General features: G+C 42.7%; 2 protein-coding genes across 4 annotated transcripts in view; one reads left to right on the top strand and one right to left on the bottom strand.

The window, feature by feature from the left end:
- Window positions 1-2,051, bottom strand: part of OTOG (otogelin) — a 96,417-nt gene extending 94,366 nt beyond the window's left edge. The window contains exons 1-2 of the mRNA XM_051966752.1: window positions 1,993-2,051; window positions 1,676-1,730 (exon numbers count right to left, since the gene is read on the bottom strand). Of these exons, the coding sequence (XP_051822712.1) occupies window positions 1,676-1,730; window positions 1,993-2,051 (114 nt within the window). The remainder of the gene's footprint in view (window positions 1-1,675; window positions 1,731-1,992) is intronic.
- Window positions 2,052-4,395: 2,344 nt separating this feature from the next.
- Window positions 4,396-22,573, top strand: part of USH1C (USH1 protein network component harmonin) — a 62,116-nt gene continuing 43,938 nt past the window's right edge. The window contains exons 1-7 of one of the 3 annotated variants that reach the window (XM_051964477.1): window positions 4,396-4,618; window positions 16,903-16,970; window positions 17,859-18,002; window positions 18,205-18,343; window positions 21,889-21,997; window positions 22,119-22,143; window positions 22,476-22,533. In XM_051964477.1, the coding sequence (XP_051820437.1) occupies window positions 4,583-4,618; window positions 16,903-16,970; window positions 17,859-18,002; window positions 18,205-18,343; window positions 21,889-21,997; window positions 22,119-22,143; window positions 22,476-22,533 (579 nt within the window). In that variant the 5' untranslated portion in view covers window positions 4,396-4,582. The remainder of the gene's footprint in view (window positions 4,619-16,902; window positions 16,971-17,858; window positions 18,003-18,204; window positions 18,344-21,888; window positions 21,998-22,118; window positions 22,144-22,475; window positions 22,534-22,573) is intronic. The other 2 variants (XM_051964476.1, XM_051964475.1) reach the window with 2 other exon arrangements.

Genomic DNA, 22,573 nt, shown 5'->3' on the forward strand with positions numbered 1-22,573 from the left:
AATTTTTCCTTTTTCTTTTGAAGTGTTTACAATGCCTTACTGTAAAATGATGATATTATATATTGCTCTATATATGTATATATGGTACATAGATATACACACATATAATATTATATATCTAAACTTCTACATAAAGTGTGTATATATGTATATATACACATGTATATGTTATATATAATGAATATCTATATTCATATATATGTGTGTATATATATATATATATATAATGAATTTCTACATTCCTAAACTTTTTCTGTATCATCTACTGGCCTTCTCACGTCATCTTCAGCTTCTGCAAGACTCCCCCCAAATTTCCATTTAATTTCTTATACCAACCTCGATGGGGAAAGTCACAATTTGAAAAGGATGCTTGTCTGTTTCTCTCTTTTTGTTGGAAGCAGAGGATACTAAGGAGATACAAACTAAGTGCATAGACGAAGAAAAAAACCCGCTCAGCACTGAGTTCTACTAACTCATAACTTTCTTTTCTCATGGACTGTTATGATTTTTTTTAATGATAAGAGATAGTGGTTTCCCCATTTTCATAGAGAAAGTCAGACAGAGCCCCAGAATGCCTGAGCTTTTTCTGAAAATTGAGTCTTGTCTAGACAGCTTCTGACAGTTTCTGTCCTGCTATCTCCTGTCGGACAACAAAAATCAACTTTCTAGCAAGTGGGGTTCTGACTGGTTATAGAGCCAATTTAGTTACCCACTTTATGATATGGAGGGAACTATAAGTTAGGAGGAGAGATAGACAACAATTTGAAGAGGAAACCAGCAAAGGAAGGCAGTGGTAGAAACAAGTTTGTCTTTCTGACTACCACCCTCCCCCAACTAAAATTTTTAAAAAGAAAGAAAAAGAAAAGAAAGTTACACCCCAGGTTATAACTGAAATTCAGAGGATGAGAGGTGCTGGATCACTCAGATAATTGCTCCACTATCTGTTTCACCCATGTAGATATACAGTCGACCAGCACCTGCCGCCCAGCATTGCCCCCCACCCCAGATTGCCCTAGTTTTCTATCATGCATCTCGGGCAATGATCCCAGGCAGCCTGGGAAGTTTAGTGTGGGACAGAGAGGCCCAGCTTGGAATTCAGGGTAGGGCTCCTGCCAGGAAGAGGAAAAAGAAAGAAAGAAAAATGAAGGAGAGTTCTCCCTCCCTCTCCCTCCACTAGCCTTTTCTTTAAACAATACCCCAAAGCCATTATCTGTAAGCAGTTTCAAACCCACCACCCACCAGAGGCAGACACATACCCAGTTCTAGGAGTTAGGGGAACTGGTTCTGACTGTCTGGCTCATGAGCAGCCTGAGTGCCAGCTGGCAGAAAGGTCTCATCTATTTGGCCTAAGATGACACCAGCCAAGTAGACCTGCCGTCCCATTGACCTGATTCACACAATCTCGGAACTGAAAAAGACCTTAAGGCTTCTTCTAATTTAGGGAGAGCAGCCCACAGCCTCCCCAGCTGTCTGCCTCACTGGAGCACTGTCCACATCACAGTATTGCTAGGATTTTTTTCCACCCGGATCACCCTTCTGCCCAACTTCTTTCTAAGTGTGTGGAGAAGTGACAGTACTAACCGACCCTCTTTCCCAACCAAAACAGAGTGGAGAGATGGGGTCCCGGTGGAGGTTCCCTCTCACTCCCATACCAGGGTCCCTGCAGCCCCCTTACCTGGTCTTCCTGACGGCCAGTGGCGTCTCTCAGCCGAAGTCTGGCCTCTTCGAGGCTGGGGAGGGAAGAGACTCGGGGCTAACGGAAACTTAGCTGAACCGAGTTTACACGCTTAAGCAGCTGCGCTCCCTTCCCAGCCCAGACCCCCCAGCCCTCCCTTCCTCACTCGACCCTGCTCCTTTCTCTCAGCCCGCCGCGCCAACGAGGCATCCAGGGCCACCTCTGGATAGCAGAGGTGCCGGCGGAGCGCCCGCGGGAGGGATCCTCTCCACCCCAAAGGAATGGCGGACAAGGGCCCCAACCTCCCACCCACTCACCTGCGCTCCGCAGACCTAGCGGGCGGAGGCTCCGAGCGGCTGCTAGGGGGAGTCGACATGGTGGCTGAAAATAGCGGAAGGGTAGCAAATTGTAAAGCCTCTGGCTCGGGGTCTCGTCCTCCCTTCCCCCCGACCTTCGCCCTGGCTTGCAAAACTAATTCCCTGCTCACCTCCAGAGGCCCAAAGACAAAAAACCAGCAGCCAGATCGCAGACGCCGTGGGGGTCGAGGCCAGGCTCCCCATGAGGACCGTGGGCAACAATCAGGTGGGAGCTGACCGCTGAGCGCCGGACGCCCTACATTAGGCGAGGGCGCATCTTGGGCAGAGCGGAGGAGAGGCCTTTGCGAAGTGCCGTGCCTCCCTTGTCCCGTCCTACCCGTCCAGACCAGTCCCCTCTGTGTTAAGCTCGGTCCTTTTGCCTCACTTCTTTGGGGAACCTGGGAGGGCGCGCTAGGACAGCCCAGCTCATTACTATCACGTAGGTGCGACCAGCCTTTCCCCGCCCGTTATGGGATGGGGGTGGAGGTGGGGGGCCGGCGCTAAGCACCCTTCCTCTGGTGGCAGGCTCTGGGGGACTTCTTTTATTATTATTATTATAGCTTTTTTATTTACAAGATATATGGATGGCTGAGGGACTTCTTTAATTCAATTCCATTAGAGCAATCCCATTAGCAACTCTCTGGTCAGGAAATTGTCCTACTCATGTATGTAGAACAGTCCCTGTGCCTTATTTCTGAGCCCAAGGTACCTTTGCATTCAGGTGTCTCTTCATCCCACCTCATTTCTTCAGATCTTTCCAGACCCGGTCCCATGAGCAGGGTTCCTACCTATCCCTCTATTTTCCTACCCCACTCCCAACACCACCCAAACCAACAATAGCAGCAAAAAGGCGAAGGCCGAATTCCCCACCATCTCCTGGGTCCTTTCCCCTTTGGTTGTGTGGCCAGGACAGCTGAGGAAGACTTTCTAGATTTAGATGAAGGTGAGTGTTGTCCTATTCTGCAAAATGAGTCAGAGTTCAACCAAAGAGACAGAGTTGATATTCAAGCTTTGAAAGAAGCTTATCTCCACCTCCCCTTTTTTTTTTTCTTTTCCTGGAAATTCCCCCTTCCTTGTACCCTTCCAGGCACTTCTCCATCAAAACCTGACCTCAGGAAAGGATCTCAGTTCTGTAACTAAGAAGAATATGAATATAAATTGAAGCCTCCAAGGATTTGTTTTGAAATTTCCCAGAAAGAAAAACTTCATACCTCCCCCCTCTTCCTTCCACCAAAGAATTCCAAGTTGCTGTGATGCTTTGGGCAGCCAGGGAAGAAGTCCTTTTTGGCCACAGAATTCCTCCAAGAATGATTTAAGATTAGCTGTGTGACTCTGGGCAAGTCCCTTAGCCCCAATTGCCTAGAATAAACAAATAAATAAAAGAATGACATGACAATGCCTTGACTCCTTACACTATGTTCTCTCTCTTTCCCTAACCCCCAACATAACTCATTCACACTGAGGTGTGTGTGTGTGTGTGTGTGTGTGTGTGTGTGTGTGTGTGTGTGTGTTATGTCTAACCTGTTGCTTGGGGGAGGGGGGAGTAATTTTCACATTGGAATAACTGAAGAATTCACCGAAATAAATGTATCACTAATAGTTAAAGCACAAGCCTGGATTCATGGAATCATAAGGGGGTAAAGTAGGAACACATTAGTTAATACCAAAAAACTACTCTCAGAGGCAAGTCTACACCCACTTCTCTGAAAACTAACCAAGACCAAGTCCTGCTCCTGAGACCAGGCAACAGGGCAAATTCACCCTCCTTTTAAACTTCTCTCATCCCATCCATCCTCTTCCCCCAAGCCATCCTTTTCATACCCTTTCCCTCTCCGATGTAAGTCACTCATTAAGTTGCCCGCATTAGGCTCTCCCCACAATTTCTCTTCCTTTCTTTCAGTCTGAGGTGTAGTGGATGGGTTGAGGGGGATGGGACGGGTCCAGAGGGGAAGGGATGAGGGGATACGGGCTGGGCACTCTGCGTCCCTGTTGGGTTGTCAGTTTCTGAGATCAGAACATGGACTGATCTGCTTCGATCTCCAAGCCCCGAGTGATCACCGCAGAGAGTGAACCCTCGGCTCCATACGGAGCTGGGAGCTCCTGGAGACCTCCGGCTAACTATTCTAGATCCTCATTGCTTCAGAGTGATTCTGGGAAGAGAGGCCGAGTTAGCTCAAGAAGTTGGATTCACTTCTGGGGATGCTGGTACCACGTGGACACAGGCTCTCGGCCCTTTCAGTCCAGAGCCCCTCAAACGCTCCCGGACCTCCAGCCTCACTTGCCAGCCCTGTCCCCGCCCCCAAACACTCTCGGGCACCGGCCCCGCCCCGACTTGCGCACCCCACGCCCCGCCCCCACCTGCGCACCCTACTCCCAGAGGCTCAGGATCCCGCCCCCTCCGTCCCCCGACCCCCTCCTAACGGCTTCCCAGTTCTGAGATCTAGTCTGCGGACTCTTTTCCCTCCGCCCCGCCTCTGTCCCTCCCGGGGGTTTGTCCAGCTGCCTCCGGTCCGAACCCCGAGAACCCGGTGCGAGGTGGCCCGGCCCGAGAATGGACAGGAAGGTGGCCCGGGAGTTCCGGCACAAGGTCAGTAGGCGGGTGGCGCTAGCGCGGGGCTGCGGTGGCTCGGGCCCGAGGATACTCGGGAGGAGAAGGAAGGACAGGACAGCGGAGCGCAGCTGGAGCTCCGCTCCACTGCCGCTTCCCACAAGGCTGACTTCAGACGTTGCGCCCTTCACACAGCCATGAGATGAGCGGGGGTCACGCTCCCCAACTTGGGCCACTCAGACCGTTTGCTGGCCAGGTCTCTGAGACGGAGGGAGGGAGAGGGGAGGAAATAAGTCCGGCTGGCCTCCCTGGGGGGCCATCGTCCCCAGTCCCCTTTCTTCTGGAGCACTTCTTCATCCACCATACTCCCCATTCCCCTTTCCTCCCTCCTTCCCCCGAGACACTTGTATTAACTTGGAACCTACCCTGGAACATCCATTCTGCCCTCTTCCTTCCAAAAGAGAATCAAAACGTGCCCGGAACTTCCTTCTCCCTTCTTACGTGCACACACACACACAAACACACACACACACACACACACACACACACACACAACAAAAACGGATTCCTAAATCATCCCCAGCTAAACTTTAAAGTGGGCTAAGACTCCTAGAAAGAACTTTCCTCTACCCACGGAACCTCCCCCCCACACACACACCGTATCCTGCTCTCCCCCTCCCCCAATCTCCTCCAGTCAAGGAAAGAAATGAGTTGTGAATTATCTTGAAGTTCAGCTTTTGCCCTTTCACCTCAGGGAGGGTTCTCCACTCATATCCCTGCTCAGAATTATATAAAGAGACCTTGGTGGTCAAAAGAAGGGTTCCTGTGAACCAAGTCACCTCAGGTTTGGGGGTTGATACAGAAAAACCAAAGACAGATATGGAAATTTTAAGAGAAGAGTATCGGGAGGCCCGATCAAGGTGCTTATTCAGGGTACTTCTGATTTTGAAGCCGTTCAGTGTGATGTCTGCCTGTAAGTCCTGGTTAACATATAATCAAACATCAGGCTGATCTGAAAAAGTTAACTGGAGTACCACCATCTGGGTAGGCATCCATATCCTAGCAGGGTAGAGTTATAACCATTCATTCAACGAACATGGGCTCAGATACTTGTAGAATGTCAAAACTAGATAAGATCATAGAGATCATTAAATCAATAAATAGACCAGCATTTTTAAAGTAACTACCACATATGTGCCAAGGATTAGGCTGGGACTGTATACAAAAAGCAAAACCGAAACTGTGACTGCCCTTTAGGAGCTGACATTTTAATTAAATACAAAATAATTTGGGGAACAGCTGGGAGGATCAGAAAAGCCCTTTTGTAGGAGGCAGCAATTGAGCTGAGCTTTGAAGGAAGCTACAGAAACGAGGAGGAATTCCACCCCAGATATGGGATACAGCCCATGGAAAGAAGGCTCTGGTATTCAAGGATAAGGCTTCAAATGACATCTCAATTGCTCAATTGCTGACTGGGTGACTCTGAACAAAGTATATAACCTCCTCCCCAAGCCTCAGTTTCCTTACTGTGCAAATAAAGGGGTTATAGTTAAAGGCCAGTCTTGTGGCATATAAGGAATAGTCTGGAAATTCTCTAAGTCAAATTGTGAAGGGTTTTATTTTAGAGGTACCTGGTAGATGTGTGTTTATGGCAAATCCTTTTGGTAGCTATGGGAAGAATGAATTGGAAAGAGACTAAAGGCAAGGGAGATCAATTAGGAAGTTATGTTAATAGTACAAGGGAGATCATTTTGTCCAACTCCCCCCCAAAGATGCTAGAGCCAAGAGAACATTTGAACCCCCTTTTCCTGACTTTCAGTCCACTATTTTTCCTTACTCTAATATATAACTGGCACCTTTTTGTGGGGCTTGTGATGGGGACAGGTAGCGTTATATGGTAAAAGATAAACTCATCCCTAGAAAATACAGGCTTCCCATTGCAGATTAGTGAGAGTATGTAAAATGGAATAGGAAAGAATTAGATTAAGAGTTCAGGTTGATGGTGAGCACAGGACAGTTCAGCCTGTAAAAGGACATAAGGTAAGAAATTTCAGCCGATGAGGGTTTGGTGAGTGTGGATTTCAAGTCACCCATTTTGAAGAAGCCCAATCCCCTCCCCTTCACCCTCCCACCTCCACTTCAGGGATCTCTTGTGTCTGGCCTGCAGACTCCAGTTTCATTTGTGCCACTGGGCTGTGAAAGGCAAAGTCCGAAAAATTGTGCTTGGTTATATCTTTCTTTGTGGGGTCCTCCTCTTTAAGGAAAGAGTCTCTCTGTCTCTGTCTCTGCCCCTCTCTCTCTCTCACTCTCTCTGTCTCTGTCTCTCTCTGTCTGTCTGTCTGTTTCTGTCTCTGTCTCTGTCTCTCTCTCTCTCTCTCACTCTCTCTGTCTCTGTCTGTCTCTTTCTTTTTCTCTTACTGTGTATGTGTGTGTGTGTGTGTATGTGTGTGTGTGTGTGTGTGTGTTTCTCAGCCCTGCTCTGGGGCTTACTGAGCAGACAAACAACACATTTCAATACTTTTGAGTTCCTAGTTCGGCACCACTGTACCTCCATGACTGCATTTCCTCACCATACTCATCTTTATGGATTTATGCTCCTAAGAGGTATGCAGTTTGATGAGATGGCAGGGTGGGGACTGGTCTGGACTTTGCACCAAACACTGTCTGAGGGAGTGGTGAGCCTTTGAGAAGGAAGCTTTTCCTAACCTCCCCACCCCCATCCCTTCACTCATCTGCCTATGCAACACACACATACACACACACACACACACACACACACACACATACACACACATCCTAGGTTTATGAATAAATTCAGAATTTAGAAAGAAAGAATCTCTGGGAACAGCATGAAGGGAAAATGTATCTTGTGCTGAATTTGAACAATTTACCAACGACTTCCCCAATGTTCTCCATATTAATCATCTGAAGCTAATCTTTTCCTCAGGGTCTGTAACATAAATTTTTTTTTAAAGTGACTTGTGACTTTATTGTCATCTTGAGCATATAGTAGAGAGGGTGCTGGGTTTGGAATCAAAGAAAGTAGGTACAAAACCCAACTGTGCTACTTAAGACTCTTAGTGACCCTAGGTTGTCAAAATCTGTACCACAATTCTAATTGGTAAAACAAAAGGCTTCAATTCTAGACCAAAGCCTTGGAAACCCTTCCAGCTTGAAATAAGGGCTCTCTCATCTTTCTGGGCTTCTTGCTTGACTTTAGCACCTTTATTCAACCATAAATTTTAGAACCAAAAACTACTTTTAGAGATTATTCAATCTAACTCTTTTATTTTACAGATGAAAAAGCTAAGCCCAGACATCTTCCTACCATTTTCTGGAAATTTTCATACTCCATGCATATGTTCCTTATTTGGCTCACTTAGCCTATACCTAGTATCTTCTCGCCTTTGTTTTTAAATATGGGCAACCATCTAGGCTCAGCAAAAACCTGCCTCTTCTCTAGAAAACTCACAGCTTTCAATACTTCTCTAGGTTATTCTGATCTGAAAGCTTTTATAACTTTGGTGATCTGCCCTCATTGACTAGATGTGATAGAGAAATGGGCAGAGCTAGAGATGCTCTGAGTTATTCTTGCCAGAATGTCACTGATGACCTCCCATCCTTCTCCTGCTATTTAAGGAGTGGGACATAGATCTTAGGTTCATAGGTTTACAGTTAGAAGGGACTTTAATTTTCATTTCTCTAATCAATAGTGATTCAGAACATTTATAAATGACCTTGATTTCTTCATCTGAAAATTGTCAATTTTCTTATAAATTTGAGGCAGTTCTCTATATGTTTTAAAAATGAAGCCTTTATCAGAAACATTGGCTGTAAAAAAAATTTTTTTTCAGCTCTCTGCTTTTTTTTTTTTTTTAATCTTGCTGCATTGGTTTTGTTTGTGCAAAACCTTTTTAATTTAGTGTAATCAAAATTACCCGTTTTGCATTTTATGATGTTCTCTAGTTCTTCTTTGGACATAAATTCCTTCTTGGAAGGGATTTTAGAGATCATTGAGTTTAACCCCTTCACTTTACAGATTCAGAAAATGAGCTTCAAGATGTTTAAGTGTCCAAATTCAGGTCTTCCTGACTCCAGGTCCCTCACTCCATATGACCCTACTTGTTTCATTCCTGTTGTCCTTCCATCCTCTACCCATTTTCTTAACTCCTGGGTGTTTTCAGCACTTAGCACTACCTGAGCACTAAATAAGCACTTAATAAATGCTTATTGATTTACCTTTTTGCTTTGGGTCCCCGTTTGATATGAATTAAAATGGATAGAAATAAATTGTGTATGGCTTGCTCATTTGATTCTCTTTGAAACCCTTTCTAAGACATATAACTGATATGTCTTTTTATTGATTGTCTATCACATACCTAGCATTTTCCTAGTATTGCTAACGGCACAAAGAATATACCCAGTCCCTATCTTCAGGGATCTTACAACTTAATTGTCATAGAATACCTCACATTCATATAGCAGAGCTCTTTCCTTAGGACAAATGTTATTACGATGTCCATTTTATAGATGAGGAGACAGAGACTCAACATGTTTGTCCAGAATCAGACAGCCAGGAAAAATTATAACCAGAACTAGAACCCATTTTTATGAAAAAATTCAGGGGACTGCAAGATCATACTCTAGAGTTGAAAATGACCTCAAAGGCCATTTTGCACAACCCTGTCATGTTAAAACAGTTCTAATAAGTTGCATAAGGACACAAAGGTATTGTCAGAGGTGGGATCTAAACCCAAAACTTCCTGCTGGACCTAAGGTTATTTTATCACTGAAGCAGCTTGCCACTTTTGCATGCCCTTTCTTTCTTTCTTGGTGGTTTTTACTAGTTCTTTTGGTAAATCCACCATAAGGTATCTACCTAATATGCTAAAGAACTTTATTTTATTTGTTTAGTAGTGTGGATATACCAGTGTAGTAATAGTAGTAGTAATAGGAATAGTACAAGAAGGAAGAGGAGGAAGAGGAAGAGGAATGATGGCTGGTGGTGGTGGTGGTGGTAGCAGCAGCAGCAACAGTAATGGTTTACAAGTTTACAAAGCACTTTACAAATATCTCATTTTATCCTCACAACAACCCTAGAAGGGAGGTGCTATTATGATCTCACATTTTACAGGTGAGAAAAGGAAGACAAGTCAAGTGACTCATTCATGGTTACGCAGATAGTAAGTGTTTGAGTACAGATTTGAACTCAGATTTTCCTGATTCCTCAGACACTTTACTAGCTGCATGACCCTAGGCATGACTAGGCATGACCCTGTTTGCCTCAGTTTCCTCATCTGTAAAATGAGGCAGTGGTAAACTACTCTAGTATCTCTGCCAAGAAAGCCCCAAACAAGGCCATGAAGAGTCAGACATGACTGAATAATGACTGAACAATAATACCAATAACTTCCTGACTCTAGGTCCAACACTGAACCACATGGCCTGTCCATTTGTCTTCCCTCACTTAGGTTACATGAACACCCATCATCTTTTCTAGTCACACAAAGCCTTGAAGTTGTTCTCAATGTCTCAATCATGCACAAGCTCTTACTAGTACATGATATATTGTTGCCAAAGGCATTTGAAGTCAGGGTAGCTCTGACTCTGTTATTTATTTACTAGCTGTGTCCTTTAATTCAGTTTGAATGAGGTATAAAATGAGGAAGCTATCATCCATGCTACTTTCTTTATAGAAGAAAGCTTATCAGAGACATTAAAATGCTGATAAATGAAGATTATCACAAGTACTTCTCATAAAGATTTTATAGAGATGGGGAAGTAGATATATGATTCTGAAATCATCAGGTATCTCCATATTATGTGTGTGTGTCTGTGTATGTGTGTAATCACTGACAAATAACTGTCTATGATTTTTGGAAATATTTCCTTCTGAGAGATCTGCAACATGAATCTCTGAGTGCCTTTAAAGTAGCCATTTCCAGATGAGATTTCTTCTCTGTATGTGGGTTTGATCAGATTTGACTGCTTTTTCCTATTTCATCTTCTAAATTTGCTCTTAGATTTCTTCAGACTTCTTAAAGAATCACAGTATCTAGATCACAGTATCTAGATTTGGAAACAACCTTATAAAGAATCTAGTCTAATCCCTTCATTATACAGGAGAAACAATAAGCTCCTACCCCCAGATCCACTTTTGTAAGAACTGGTTTTTTACCATGGCTCCCCATCCATCCCCCAGCTTGTAAAATTCATTTCCCTCACTCAAATATAAGGCCATATTTATCCCTATTCAAAAGCATCTTACTGTATCTAATTAGTCAATAAGCATTTACTTATTGCTTGCTATGTCCTAGGCAATATACTAAGCTCTTGAGTTACACAAAAAGGTAAAAGAAATGTCTTCTTTTGAGGATTTTACAATCTAATGTGAAAGATAGTAGGCAAACAATTTACAGGATTGATGTGTTATTGAGTTGTGATCCTCTGGACCAATTGTCCATAGGGTTTTCTGGAAAAGATATTGAAGTGTTGTGCCATTTCCTTCTCTGGTTTTATGCAGGCAGAGGTTAAATGGCTTACCTGGGATCACCTGGTTAATAAATGTCCAAGGTCAGATTTGAATCCCGGGCTTTCTGATTATAAGAGTAATGCTCTATCTCCTATGCCATCTAGCTGCCTCTGGATATAGGATAAATTGGAAGAGAGAAGACACTGGCAATAAGAATAATTGAAAAGATTTCTAGAAATAAGATTTTTTATAGGACTTAAAGGAAACCAGGGAAGACAGGAACTGGGGATGAAGAGGGAATTTCCAGGCATTGGGGACAGCAAGTGAAAATGTTTTCTCATTTGATTACACTTGTACCAATCTAATTTCATAGGGAGGAAAAGGCTTTGTGAACCTTACAATACTCATACAATTTACTGGTTGCTACACAAGCTACTTTCTTCCTCTAATTTGAGTACTTTGCATCCCCTTACCTATTCTGGATTCTCATTTCCCAGCCACCTTGAGCATCTGCCTTGAGCCCCTCTAGCAAATACTGTCTGAAACTTGAACTAACAGAAGACAGACCCCTGCCTTTCTTCTTCCTACAATAGTTCAAGGTCAGGAAAGTTAGTGGGGGAGAGGTAGAAACTGGTAGTGAATAGTTTCTTCCCTGAATGTATATCGAATATAGATTCTTCAGAGGCTGTAGACAGAATAACCAAGAAAAAGAGAATCAATGCAACAATAGCAAAATCAGACATTTATACTTTGCTAAATTAGCACACCTGAGCCTCCCAACAGCCCTGAGAGCATGGAATGGCAGCAATTATTGTCCCCATCTTACAGATGAAAAAACAAAGGCTGGAAGGTGTAGTACGTGCCTCACAGATGCTCACAATTTAATTCAGAAGATATTATATGAGAGAAAATAATGAACCCATGGCTATAGGTGGCTAGGGCCACATTAATAGTCCCTGTAGAAAGTGCTCAACACTTTCTCAAAAAAGGAGCCCCTAACAGAGATGGATGGGAAAACCTTCATGGAACTCAGTCTGGATATTGAAGGAGGTAGAATTTCAGAAGATGGAGATGGGTCAGGAAAGGCATTCTAGGAGGGGGAAAGAGCATGAGAAAACGCACAAAGGCAGGAATGTAAAAGACTTGTACAGGCTCTAGGGATAGTTTGGATAACAATGAAAAACAGGCTTGGAAAGGTAGGTTGGGGAAGATTACACAGGACTGAGAATGAATTAACTGAGGTCCCATCAGACCAGTCATTTAGAAAGGAGCCTAATGAAAAAGTTTTTAATATGGGAGAAAGGGAACAGATAACTCAAGTATCATAGAACCATCTGCAAGCTATGCTCCAAGGGTAATATAACTGCTCTGAAAACTTCAGTGGCTCTCCACTATCTACCACATAAAGTTTATATTTCTAGGCTGGCATTCAAGACCCTCTATAACTTGATTTTGTTCCACCTTTCCAGAATTCCCCCTCATACAACTCTATTACATAGATCCCCATACACCAGGCAAATTAGATCACTCATTATTTCTGGTAAGTGCTCTTACTTTCTTCTCTCTGTACCATTCGTTGCTATCATTCAGTCATTTTACTTATAACTCCAAATGGGATTATTTGAAGTTTTCTTGGCAAAGATACTGAAGTGTTATTTTACAGATGAGGAAACTGAGGCATACAGGATTTACTTGCCCAAGGTCACATGGCTAGCAAGTGTTTGTAATAACTAGTATTTACATAGCATTTTAAGGTTTGCAGAGGATGAAACTGGGGACTAAACTAAATTAATTGTCTAGGATCATTTAGCTAGTAAGTGTTTGAATTAAGATTCAAAATCACTTCTTCCATACTCCAAGACTGCACTTACCTGGCAATCTCTAATTTTCTCCAAGGTGCTATTCAAATGCAACTTTCTTCAGGGAATCTTTCCTGATCTTCTTTCACCTCCACCCCCTCTCATTCCTATCTGGTAGTGCTTTCCCTTCCAGATATGTCTAGCACATTGACTGGCATATGGTAAATACTCAATAAATATTTGTTGATTGATTCATTGATTTTGCTGTGTCTCTAATTTGTTGACCAGTGTAAGCTGAGGGCCTTCATGTTATGGTGAAATGGTTTCTTATTCTAAATGGCTAATTTGACTAAGTCTAGAATTTGCTGTTTGTCCCAAATCATGAGAGGTATTGATTGAAAAATCTGGGGAAGGAATAGTGGGGAGCAATCAACTAATCAACAGCTATTTGTTAAACACCCACTATGAACCAAGCACAATCCTATATGCTGAATTTACAAAGACAAAAAAACGAGACAACTTCTCTTCCCAAGCAATATGCGGGGAGAAAACATGTACATATTTAAATATATACAAAATAATTAAATACAAACTAGTTAAGGAAGGAAGATACTAATAGTTGAAGGAATAATCAACTAACCAGCAAATATTTATTAAGCATCTACTATGTGCTGAGCACAGTCCTATATGCTGGTTTACAAAGACAAAAAAAAAAAAATCAACAACCTTTACTCCCAGGAGTATCTAGGGAGAAAACATGTACATATTTAAATATATTCAAAATAATCAAATAGGGAGGATACTAGTAGGAAGAGAAACAATTTTGTGAGGCAGAGGTAAGGAGAAAGATCATTCCAGGCATTTACTTTCAGCTCTTGGAGCACTTCTTGAAAGCACTCTATAAGCAGAATGAGATTCCACCAAGAAGGCACAGACTGAGGAGAATCGGACAGGTTACAATTATCGCCTCCTTTCTTTTGGACACTATTCTTCTATTAATGCAGCATGAAATCATGTCAGCTTTTGGGGGTTTCTACATCACACTATAAATTATTATTAAACTCACATTATTGTTGACCAGACTTTTCCAGTCAAGTCCAACTCTTCACGATCCTATTTGGGATTTTCTTGGTAGATATAGAATGGTTTGCCATTTCCTTCTCCAGCTCATTTTTCAGAAAAGGAAACTGAGGGAAATTGGGTCACTTGTCCTCAGTCTCCCTGTCTCTCTTTCTCTCTCTGTCTCTCTGCCTCTGTCTGTCTGTCTCTCTGTCAGTCTCTGTCTCTGTTTCTGTCTCTTTCTCTCTCCTCTCCCCCCCCCCTCCATTTTTTTCTTGTTCTTATTTTTGTTCTTCTCTCCCTCCCTCCCTTCTTATTATTATTCCTCTTCTTCTTCTTCTTCTTTTCTTCTTCTTCTTCTCTCTTCTCTTCTTTTTTCTCCTTCTCTCTCTCTCTCTGTCTCTCTGTCTCTCTCTTTCTCCTCTCTGTCTCTCTCTCTCTTCTCTTTGTCTCTCTCTTTCCCTCTGTCTCTCTCTATGTGTCTCTCTCCTTCTCTCTCTTCTCTTTCTCTCTCTCTCCTCCTTGTCTCTCTCTCTCTCTCTCTCTCTCTCTCTCTCTCTCTCTCTCTCTCTCTCTCTCTCCTTCCCTCCCCCTCTCTATCTCTCTGTCTCTCCTCTCTCTATCTTTGTCTCTGTCTGTCTCTGTCTCTCATACACACACACACACACACACACACACACACACACACACACACACACACTGACTTGCCCAGAGTCACACAGCCAATAAGTTATCTTTGGCTGAATTTTAAATCAGTCTCCCCTGACTCCAAACCTAGTCAAAGGAGTTGTTTCAGTAACGTAGCCAGGACATGTTAGGTTGTGAAAGATCCTCTTGTCTCCAAGGCTGAAAGTTTCTCCATGCCTCCTCATAAATTCTTGTTAAAATGAAATTGTCAGCTTGTTTTTTGTTGAATGCATTCTGGCTCCCAGTGATCCCTGCTTCCCTTTCTAAAGGCTCGCATACTATTCTTTTGATAGTATAATCTAGAACTTTGCCCCTAATCTGAAGAATTGACTCCTTCCCTCTTTAGTAATATGAGACACCTGCCCATCTCCTGCAGCATTCTGCTTGTTCTCCATAATTCTTCAAACATCACCAGCAGCAGCTCTGTGCTCTAAGAATTCTTTGACCTTTAGCAGTCTGTAGAAATGTTAATGTCAAGTTATTAACATTCAGGACTTATATAAAGAAGCCTATTCTTCATGAGAACAGAAAACATGGACATAAGGAACATATAGGATATTAAATGAATATATGATATTGTTATAATACTAATATGCCATATTAAATATGTACTACGATACTAATATATAACATCAAATATAATACTAATGTATTAAATTATATCATAATAGTCATGTATAATATAAGCTATGTTATAATACTAACACATAATATTAAATTGTATTATAATACTAATATGCAACAACAAATATATTATAGTACTAATATAATATCTAATTCTATCATAATGATAATATGTAAGACTGACTATATTATAATACTAATATAATATTAAATATATTATTCTATTACTGCATATTAAAAACATATTCCTTGTGTCCCTGTTCTCTCCTTCTGTGAGGATTAGCTGTCTTTATAAAGACCCTGAATGGTAATAAGTCTAAGACATTATATGTGTGTATATGTATAGATATAATATGAAATTATTATAATATTAAATATATTGATATATTAATAAGACAAATTATATATGTATACATATTATTATGCAATGTTACATAATAGTATATGCATAGTATTATGTAATACATACATATTATATACATATATACATATGTGTGTGTGTGAAATGAGCATCTAAGGGAAGCTATTGACTTTCAGCTCCCAGAAAGCTTTAGTAATAAGAGATTTGCATCAACATGATGTAGCTGTGCCAGAGGCAGAAAGATAAATAATATGACCTTTGAAAATTCCCCAAAGCTTCAAATGTTAGAAAGCCTTGGAGCTAAAGAGATAGACCTGAAAAACTCTGGGACAGCTAGATGGTGTAATAGATTGAGAACCAGCCCTGAAGTTAGGAGGACATGAGTTCAAATCTGGGTCTCAGACACCTAACATTTCCTGACTGGGCAAGTCACTTAACCCCCAACTGCCTCAGCAAAAAAAAAAAAAAGAAAAAGAAAAGAAAAAGAAAAAGAGCATTATCCTGTACTGATATCTGGGAGTGACACTGACTTTATAAGTCCCAGCAGCTTCCAGGGATCAGTGATTATCTGACCATGGAAATGACCATTGTCAGCAAAGTGGAAATGATGTAACCTGAAACTCTCCCCTGTCCATTGGCTGGGACCTGCTGGGGTGGGAGGGAATGACAGGAGGTCAGAGCTCAGAGACGGCATGACACAGAGCAAGGTCTCCACAAGTCACTGCAGGATCCGCCTCAGCTCAGTGACCACGTGGTTTCTTGCTAGGTGGCCCGAGTCCTTTCTGAAAGCTTTCATCCAGCAGTCCAGCCACTGTCATTGACACACCTGTGGGGAAGAGAAAGGTGACATCCCCGCATCTATTTATGGAAGCTGACATCACTACTCTTCTAAATGTGTCCTGTATATACTCACCTGCAGACGTGATATTCCAAAATAGAACGTATTATTTTGGAATTGTTCTGGTTTTGGCTTTATGTTCCCAGAACTAGCACAGTACCTGGCACAGAGTAATAATAAAATACCTGTAGGTTGAATAATTACCTGCAGGTTGGAAAGGGTGATCGCTTCTCTGTGGTCAGGAAGCTCATCTAAGGAGAGGCTGGTATTTGTCCCTAGAGGGGGGTCAGAGATATCAGCATGGCCACATCTGTATGACCTTTGGGATGGCAGCCTGTGGGTCATTTGATGGGTTACTCAGAAAAGAGGGAGGTTGACCTCTGGACTCCTAACTGTACTTCAGGGGCCTAGAAAGCCCCCCTCTGGCCACAAGGTTCCCTCTGGATGAGGAGACTTAACTAGGATGTGCATCTTCCTTTCTAGGTGGATTTCCTGATTGAAAATGATGCTGAGAAGGATTATCTGTATGATGTTCTACGTATGTATCATGAGTGAGTATGAAAGAAACTCCCGGCGTCTCCTTAGCCCCTCCATCTCGCTCTTCTTCCTCTCTCTTTCATCTCCCCTACTTCCCTGCTGGGCTATTTGCTGCTGGAGGTGAGCCCTCCTTATTGTTTCAAGCCCTGGCAACCAGTTTCCATGGGCCAGACCGGCCTATCACCTGACCCAGTTTCCATCTGGACTCTATAACTGTTTCCACATTCACAAAACCTGCTGGGGCAGCCCCAGGAGAATCAAGGGCCGGTAATCATTCAGACTTGCCTCTTCATGGAAGTATTGGGACAAAGGTGTCAGAAGGACAGAGGTTGTCTTGGAGAGCAGGAATGTGACCCAGTGCCTCAGGCTGGCTGCTTTTCTTTAGTTACATACCTGACCATCCCAAGAAACCCCTCCTCTTCCCACACCTACTTTAAAAATTATATATAATGTGACATGTATCACATTAATATTATATATACATAATATCTGGTATATTATAGATACTATATATGATACATAATGCATATAACTTAGATACATATTTTATATGATATGCAATAGTATATATTAATTTTATAATTTATATTATATTACACTAGGCTCACAGAGACAAGTTAGATCACCTCACTAAATCATTAGACCTATTTCCTTTTCCATTTCTCCTTTGTACTACATTAATCTGACTTATCAGCATCCCTCATCCTCAAGAAAAGGACGGTTGGTATCCTGTTCTCTCTGAAAACAACAATATAGCCAACATCACTAAAACACTCCTACCTGGCCACTTTTCCCCAGCATGCATTGTCTTCTGCTATCAGAAGGTTAGTTTCTTGCACTTATATCCTCAGTGTTCAGAAGAAAGCACCCGATCAATGCTCTACTGTTGCATCTTTTCTAAGGGCCATGGATGTCTCTGTGCTGGTGGGCGACCTGAAGTTGGTGATCAACGAACCCAGTCGCCTGCCCCTGTTTGATGCTGTCCGGCCCCTGATCCCACTGAAGCACCAGGTGGAATATGACCAGCTGACACCCAGGCGTTCCAGGTGGGGACAGAATTGAGGAAGGTAGGCAAGGTAGAGTGATGTAGGAGCCCAGTGGGACAGGGACTCAGTCATTGAAACCAAGGGGTCTTCTAGATAGGAAGGTTAGGAAAAGTAGCTACATTTGCTGGATAAGGAAAGGGAGGCTGTGTTCAGGATCTCCATTTATGGAGTGTAGATTGAACATATTTGTCTTCTCCAATAGGAAGCTAAAAGAAGTACGTTTAGACCGAACGCACCCTGAAGGTCTGGGCATTAGTGTACGTGGGGGACTGGAATTTGGCTGTGGCCTTTTCATATCCCATCTCATCAAAGGAGGACAAGCAGACAATGTTGGGCTCCAGGTGAGTGAGGGGAGACCCTGGTAAGTCGCGGACCCTAGAACCTCGCAGCTATCTATTTGTTCAGGGCTATTAAAATCCAAAAGATTCTGAGTTTGAATTTAGCCTCTGACTGAGTCCTTGGGTACAGCTCCGAGCTGACCTTTTCCCTGCTCTGGAGAAGGGAACTCAGAATTAATTCATCCCCTAGCAGGGTCATTATTTTAAAACAGTTCAACTGGCTCGTCCGGACTCTTAGAAATCAGTATTGTTCTTCATAAGTGTCAGAAGGCTGGATGGTGCAATGGAGGGCTGGAGGCAGTGACTGTAGAGCCTGCTGAGGGACTGGCCCACCTTTCATGGCTGCTCCAAATAGAGCCCTCCCAGGTATAGATGGAGCTCTGAGCTTTGTCCCTCACAGAGCTGTACCTTGTGCCTAAAAACAAAAGAGACCCCCAGACTTCCTCCTAGGCTCTCAGGAGAATTTTTGAGTAATGTCTGAGGGCCCCTGGCAGGCCTGCTGAAGCAGGGGCTTCATGTGGCTCACAAACCAGATGGCACAGGATACCGTGGAGCCCAGAGTGAGAGCCTGGAGCTGACAGACGGCGCTTTGTTCTAAATCGCTGTCTCATCGTAAAGCCAGCAGCTTCTGAAATTTCACTCCCTGCATTATTTCCCTACATCCCAGCACATTTTCTAGACCAGAAATGTGGTCTGAGAAAAGACATAATGACTTGGTATCATAACATCACCCAGGGCCCCCTTGATTTCCATACTAAGCTCTCTTCCCAGGGTAATTACTCATCAGACATTTGAAGCATTGGGAGGGACGTGAGGCTGAAACTCTGAGTTTCGACTGTCCTTGATGTCTTTCTGCTTATTAATTGGCAAGCTCAAGGCCTTTCATGAACTAGTATGTTCCATCTCTCTTTGTCCCGCTCTCTCAGATATTCATATCTGTGGCATTTCTTCAAAGAGCTTTTCCCAGGGTGTATGAGAGTAAGTACAAAAGAAAATTAATCTAGAAACCCGAGCTGGCACGGGTGGGGGGATAGCGTGAGAGTCAGTCTGTCTGGGGACTATGGACTAAGTTTCTTTTGGGAAAGGGCAGCAGAGAACTCAATGGGAGTTTGGAAAATGTGAGTTTCAGCCTGCTGGGTATTCATGTTTCTGGGTCAAGCGTAGGGGAGCCAGTGAACTCAACACTCAGCTAGAGGGCTGTCGCAGAGACTTCTCGGATAAGTAACAAGTTCATCCCTTGCAGTGATATTGAGTTTTGTCCAATTCTTCCTGGGAGGTTGTATTTGAGCAAGCTCGCAGGGCTCAGCCCTTCTGTTCTCTGTTTCCCATGGATCCATCAGAGACTGTTTCTCTACGGTGATTTTCAGGGACATCACCATACATTAATGTAGGGATAATAAGATCATAGACCCAGAGCTGCTCTTAGTGATCTAGGCTGATCCCTTCATTTTACAAATGAAAGAATGAAGTCTAGGAAGATTAAGTAATTTTACCCATGGTCACATAGAAATAATCTTCCACTGTAGTCTTCTAGGTCCATAGTCAGCCTTCTTACTACTCGATCCACACTGCCTCTCAACATCCTTTAAGTATCCCTATCACAAACAATTCTAATTTATTGAGTGATCTAGGACTGGTAACTTAATTTCTCTAAGTTCCCCAAATTGGTAAAATAATCAGAGAGAATACAGGCACATCATGCTTGATGCCAATTGTATTTCCTCATTCCTGCCCCACTCATCATCCAAGGAAAAACTTGGGCATCTTCAAGGCCTCTGGCTGTATTATCTGAACCAGCAACTCTCAGGTTCTTTAAGGAGCCCATCCTCTGAAAACTCAGGAGTCAGGAGAGCTGGAGAGCACAGCTCAAGGCCACTAGAAGGGTCCTGCAAACAAGAAGATGGAGATGAAATGGTCCACATCAAAAAGGAGGTGGTGGAACTATATTTTAGGTATAACATGGAAAAATCAGGCTTGGTGACTTAATGAGTGCTGGGAAATTTTGCTTCTTGGAATAGTCCGTTCTGGTTGCAAATAGTTAATTCTTAGGAAGTTTCCCCTTAATTTGAGCCAAAATTCAGATCCCTGTATCTTCTCTCTGTTATTGTGAGTGTTGTTCTCTGGTCTTAAATGAAACAAGTCTAATCTCTCTTCCATATCACTTCCCTTTAGATACTTGAAAACAGATATCATTTCTCCTCCAAAACTTTTCTTCTTTAGGTTAAAAATCCTGAGTTGAAACATTCAATGTTTAATTCAATGTTTAAATTAAGTAAGATTAGCTTCTCTATCTGGGGGTGGCTTGAGGATCATCCTTCTAAAATATAGTGAATTAGGACCACGTGATGATGTTTCAAGGTCCCTTCCAGTGGTGGGCTTTGTCAATTTGATGATAAATTGAATTTTCAGCCTTTTCATTAATCTGGAGTCAGCTATCCTTGTGTACCTTCTAACAGCTCCTACCTTGAGGCATTGAGAATACTTTTAGGGAGTTTAAGGAGAGATTTCCAATCCCTTCTCACATTTAGTTTAGACTCGAACTGGAAATTGATATATTTCAGTATTCCTTATAAGTAGAAAGGAGAGTGGTCACATATGTGTCTTCTCATATAGAATATAAACTCCTGGAAGATAGGGAGGGGTTCCATTTTTGTCTTTGTATTATCATTACTCAACACAAATGCCTGGTACATTGGTAGTTGTTAATTGTTGAACTGGGAAATGCAAGTGATATAAAAAAGATATCAGCAAAAAACATTGATTTAAAATTTTTAATTGAAAAAAATCATGTTGATGTTATTATTCCTGATATAGTTTCTCATACCATGTTTCTAAGATGCTGCCATTTGTAAATCCAGTGTAACCACTGGTACAACCATCAGATGTAACCAATAGAATGTAAGCTTCTCGAGGCTGATACTCTTGTCTTTGTCTTCAGGGTCTAGTATAATGCCTGGAATATGCAAGATACTTAATAAATTAAGTTGATGGAGACTAAGGAAATTTCTTCTTTGGGAAGAGTGGAAAAGCTGAAAGGGTGTTTTTGTTTTTTACTGAGGCAATTGAGGTTGAGTAACTTGCCCAGGGTAACACAGCTGGGAAGTGTTAAGTGTCTGGGGGCAGATTTGAATTCAGGTCTTCCTGACTTCAGGGTTGGTGCTCTATCCACGTGCTACCTAGCAGCCCCTGGAAGGATTTTTAAAAACAAGATTAGTTTATGGGGTAGTTTGGGGATCATCCTTCTAAAATACAGTGAATTAGGACCATGTGATGGTGTTTCAAGGTCCCTTCCAGTGCTAGACTTTGTCAAATTGGTGATAAATTAAAATATCAGCCTTCCCTAATGTACAGAGGCACTATTCAGTGTAATTTGGTTCATTGATCATGAGGCATTCACTGTTACAAGATCAGGCTGCATTATTTCATAGATGAGCCCCTTCCACAGAATGATCCTATGAAACCCACTGTGGCACATCCCCTGGCCTTCCCAACCAATCCCTTTTAAAGTGGTTCCCAAATCCATCGTCTTCCCCTTCTCTCCCACCAAGCTTGGTGATGAGATCGTCCGGATTAATGGATACTCCATATCCTCCTGTACCCATGAGGAAATCATCAACCTTATCCGAACCAAGAAGACTGTATCCATCAAAGTGAGGCGTGAGTACAGTCAGTGCTGGAACTGGGGAGAGGGGCAGCATCTTAGTGATTGGGCCGTGAGGAGGCAGGGAGGGAGATGGGGAGGATAATTGTTTTCCTTATTCTTATTTTTCCCCTACAGACATTGGAATGATCCCTGTGAAAAAGTGAGTGAAGGACCAGCCTTGCTGTTCTGTCTCCTATTCTCCCATCTCTGATCTGCCTCAGGCCTCCAGCCCCTACTCTCAATTGTCCAGGAATATTTATTGAACCCTAGTTCTTGCATTTAGTGTGGCCTTTAGCTTTTTTATACTGTCCCATAGGAAATATTGGGGGAGGATGTTTCTATTCTGAATTGGTTTAATAGCTCCATTACCATCCCATTCCCTCAGAGATAACCTGTGGACTATGAGGTATCCAGATGTGGGGCCAGGATGATCCAGGGGTGGGTACATGCCAGCAGCCGCTGTCTAATCATCATGTTTGTTCTGCCCCTCAGCTCTCCCGATGAGAATCTCAAATGGCAGTTTGTGGACCAATTTGTGGCAGAATCAGGGGTAAGAAGTATAATGTTTCCCCTTAAAATAGGGCCTAAGG

This window comes from Antechinus flavipes, chromosome 6 (assembly GCF_016432865.1).
Source record: "Antechinus flavipes isolate AdamAnt ecotype Samford, QLD, Australia chromosome 6, AdamAnt_v2, whole genome shotgun sequence".
In the NCBI taxonomy this organism is placed as follows: Eukaryota; Metazoa; Chordata; class Mammalia; order Dasyuromorphia; family Dasyuridae; genus Antechinus; species Antechinus flavipes.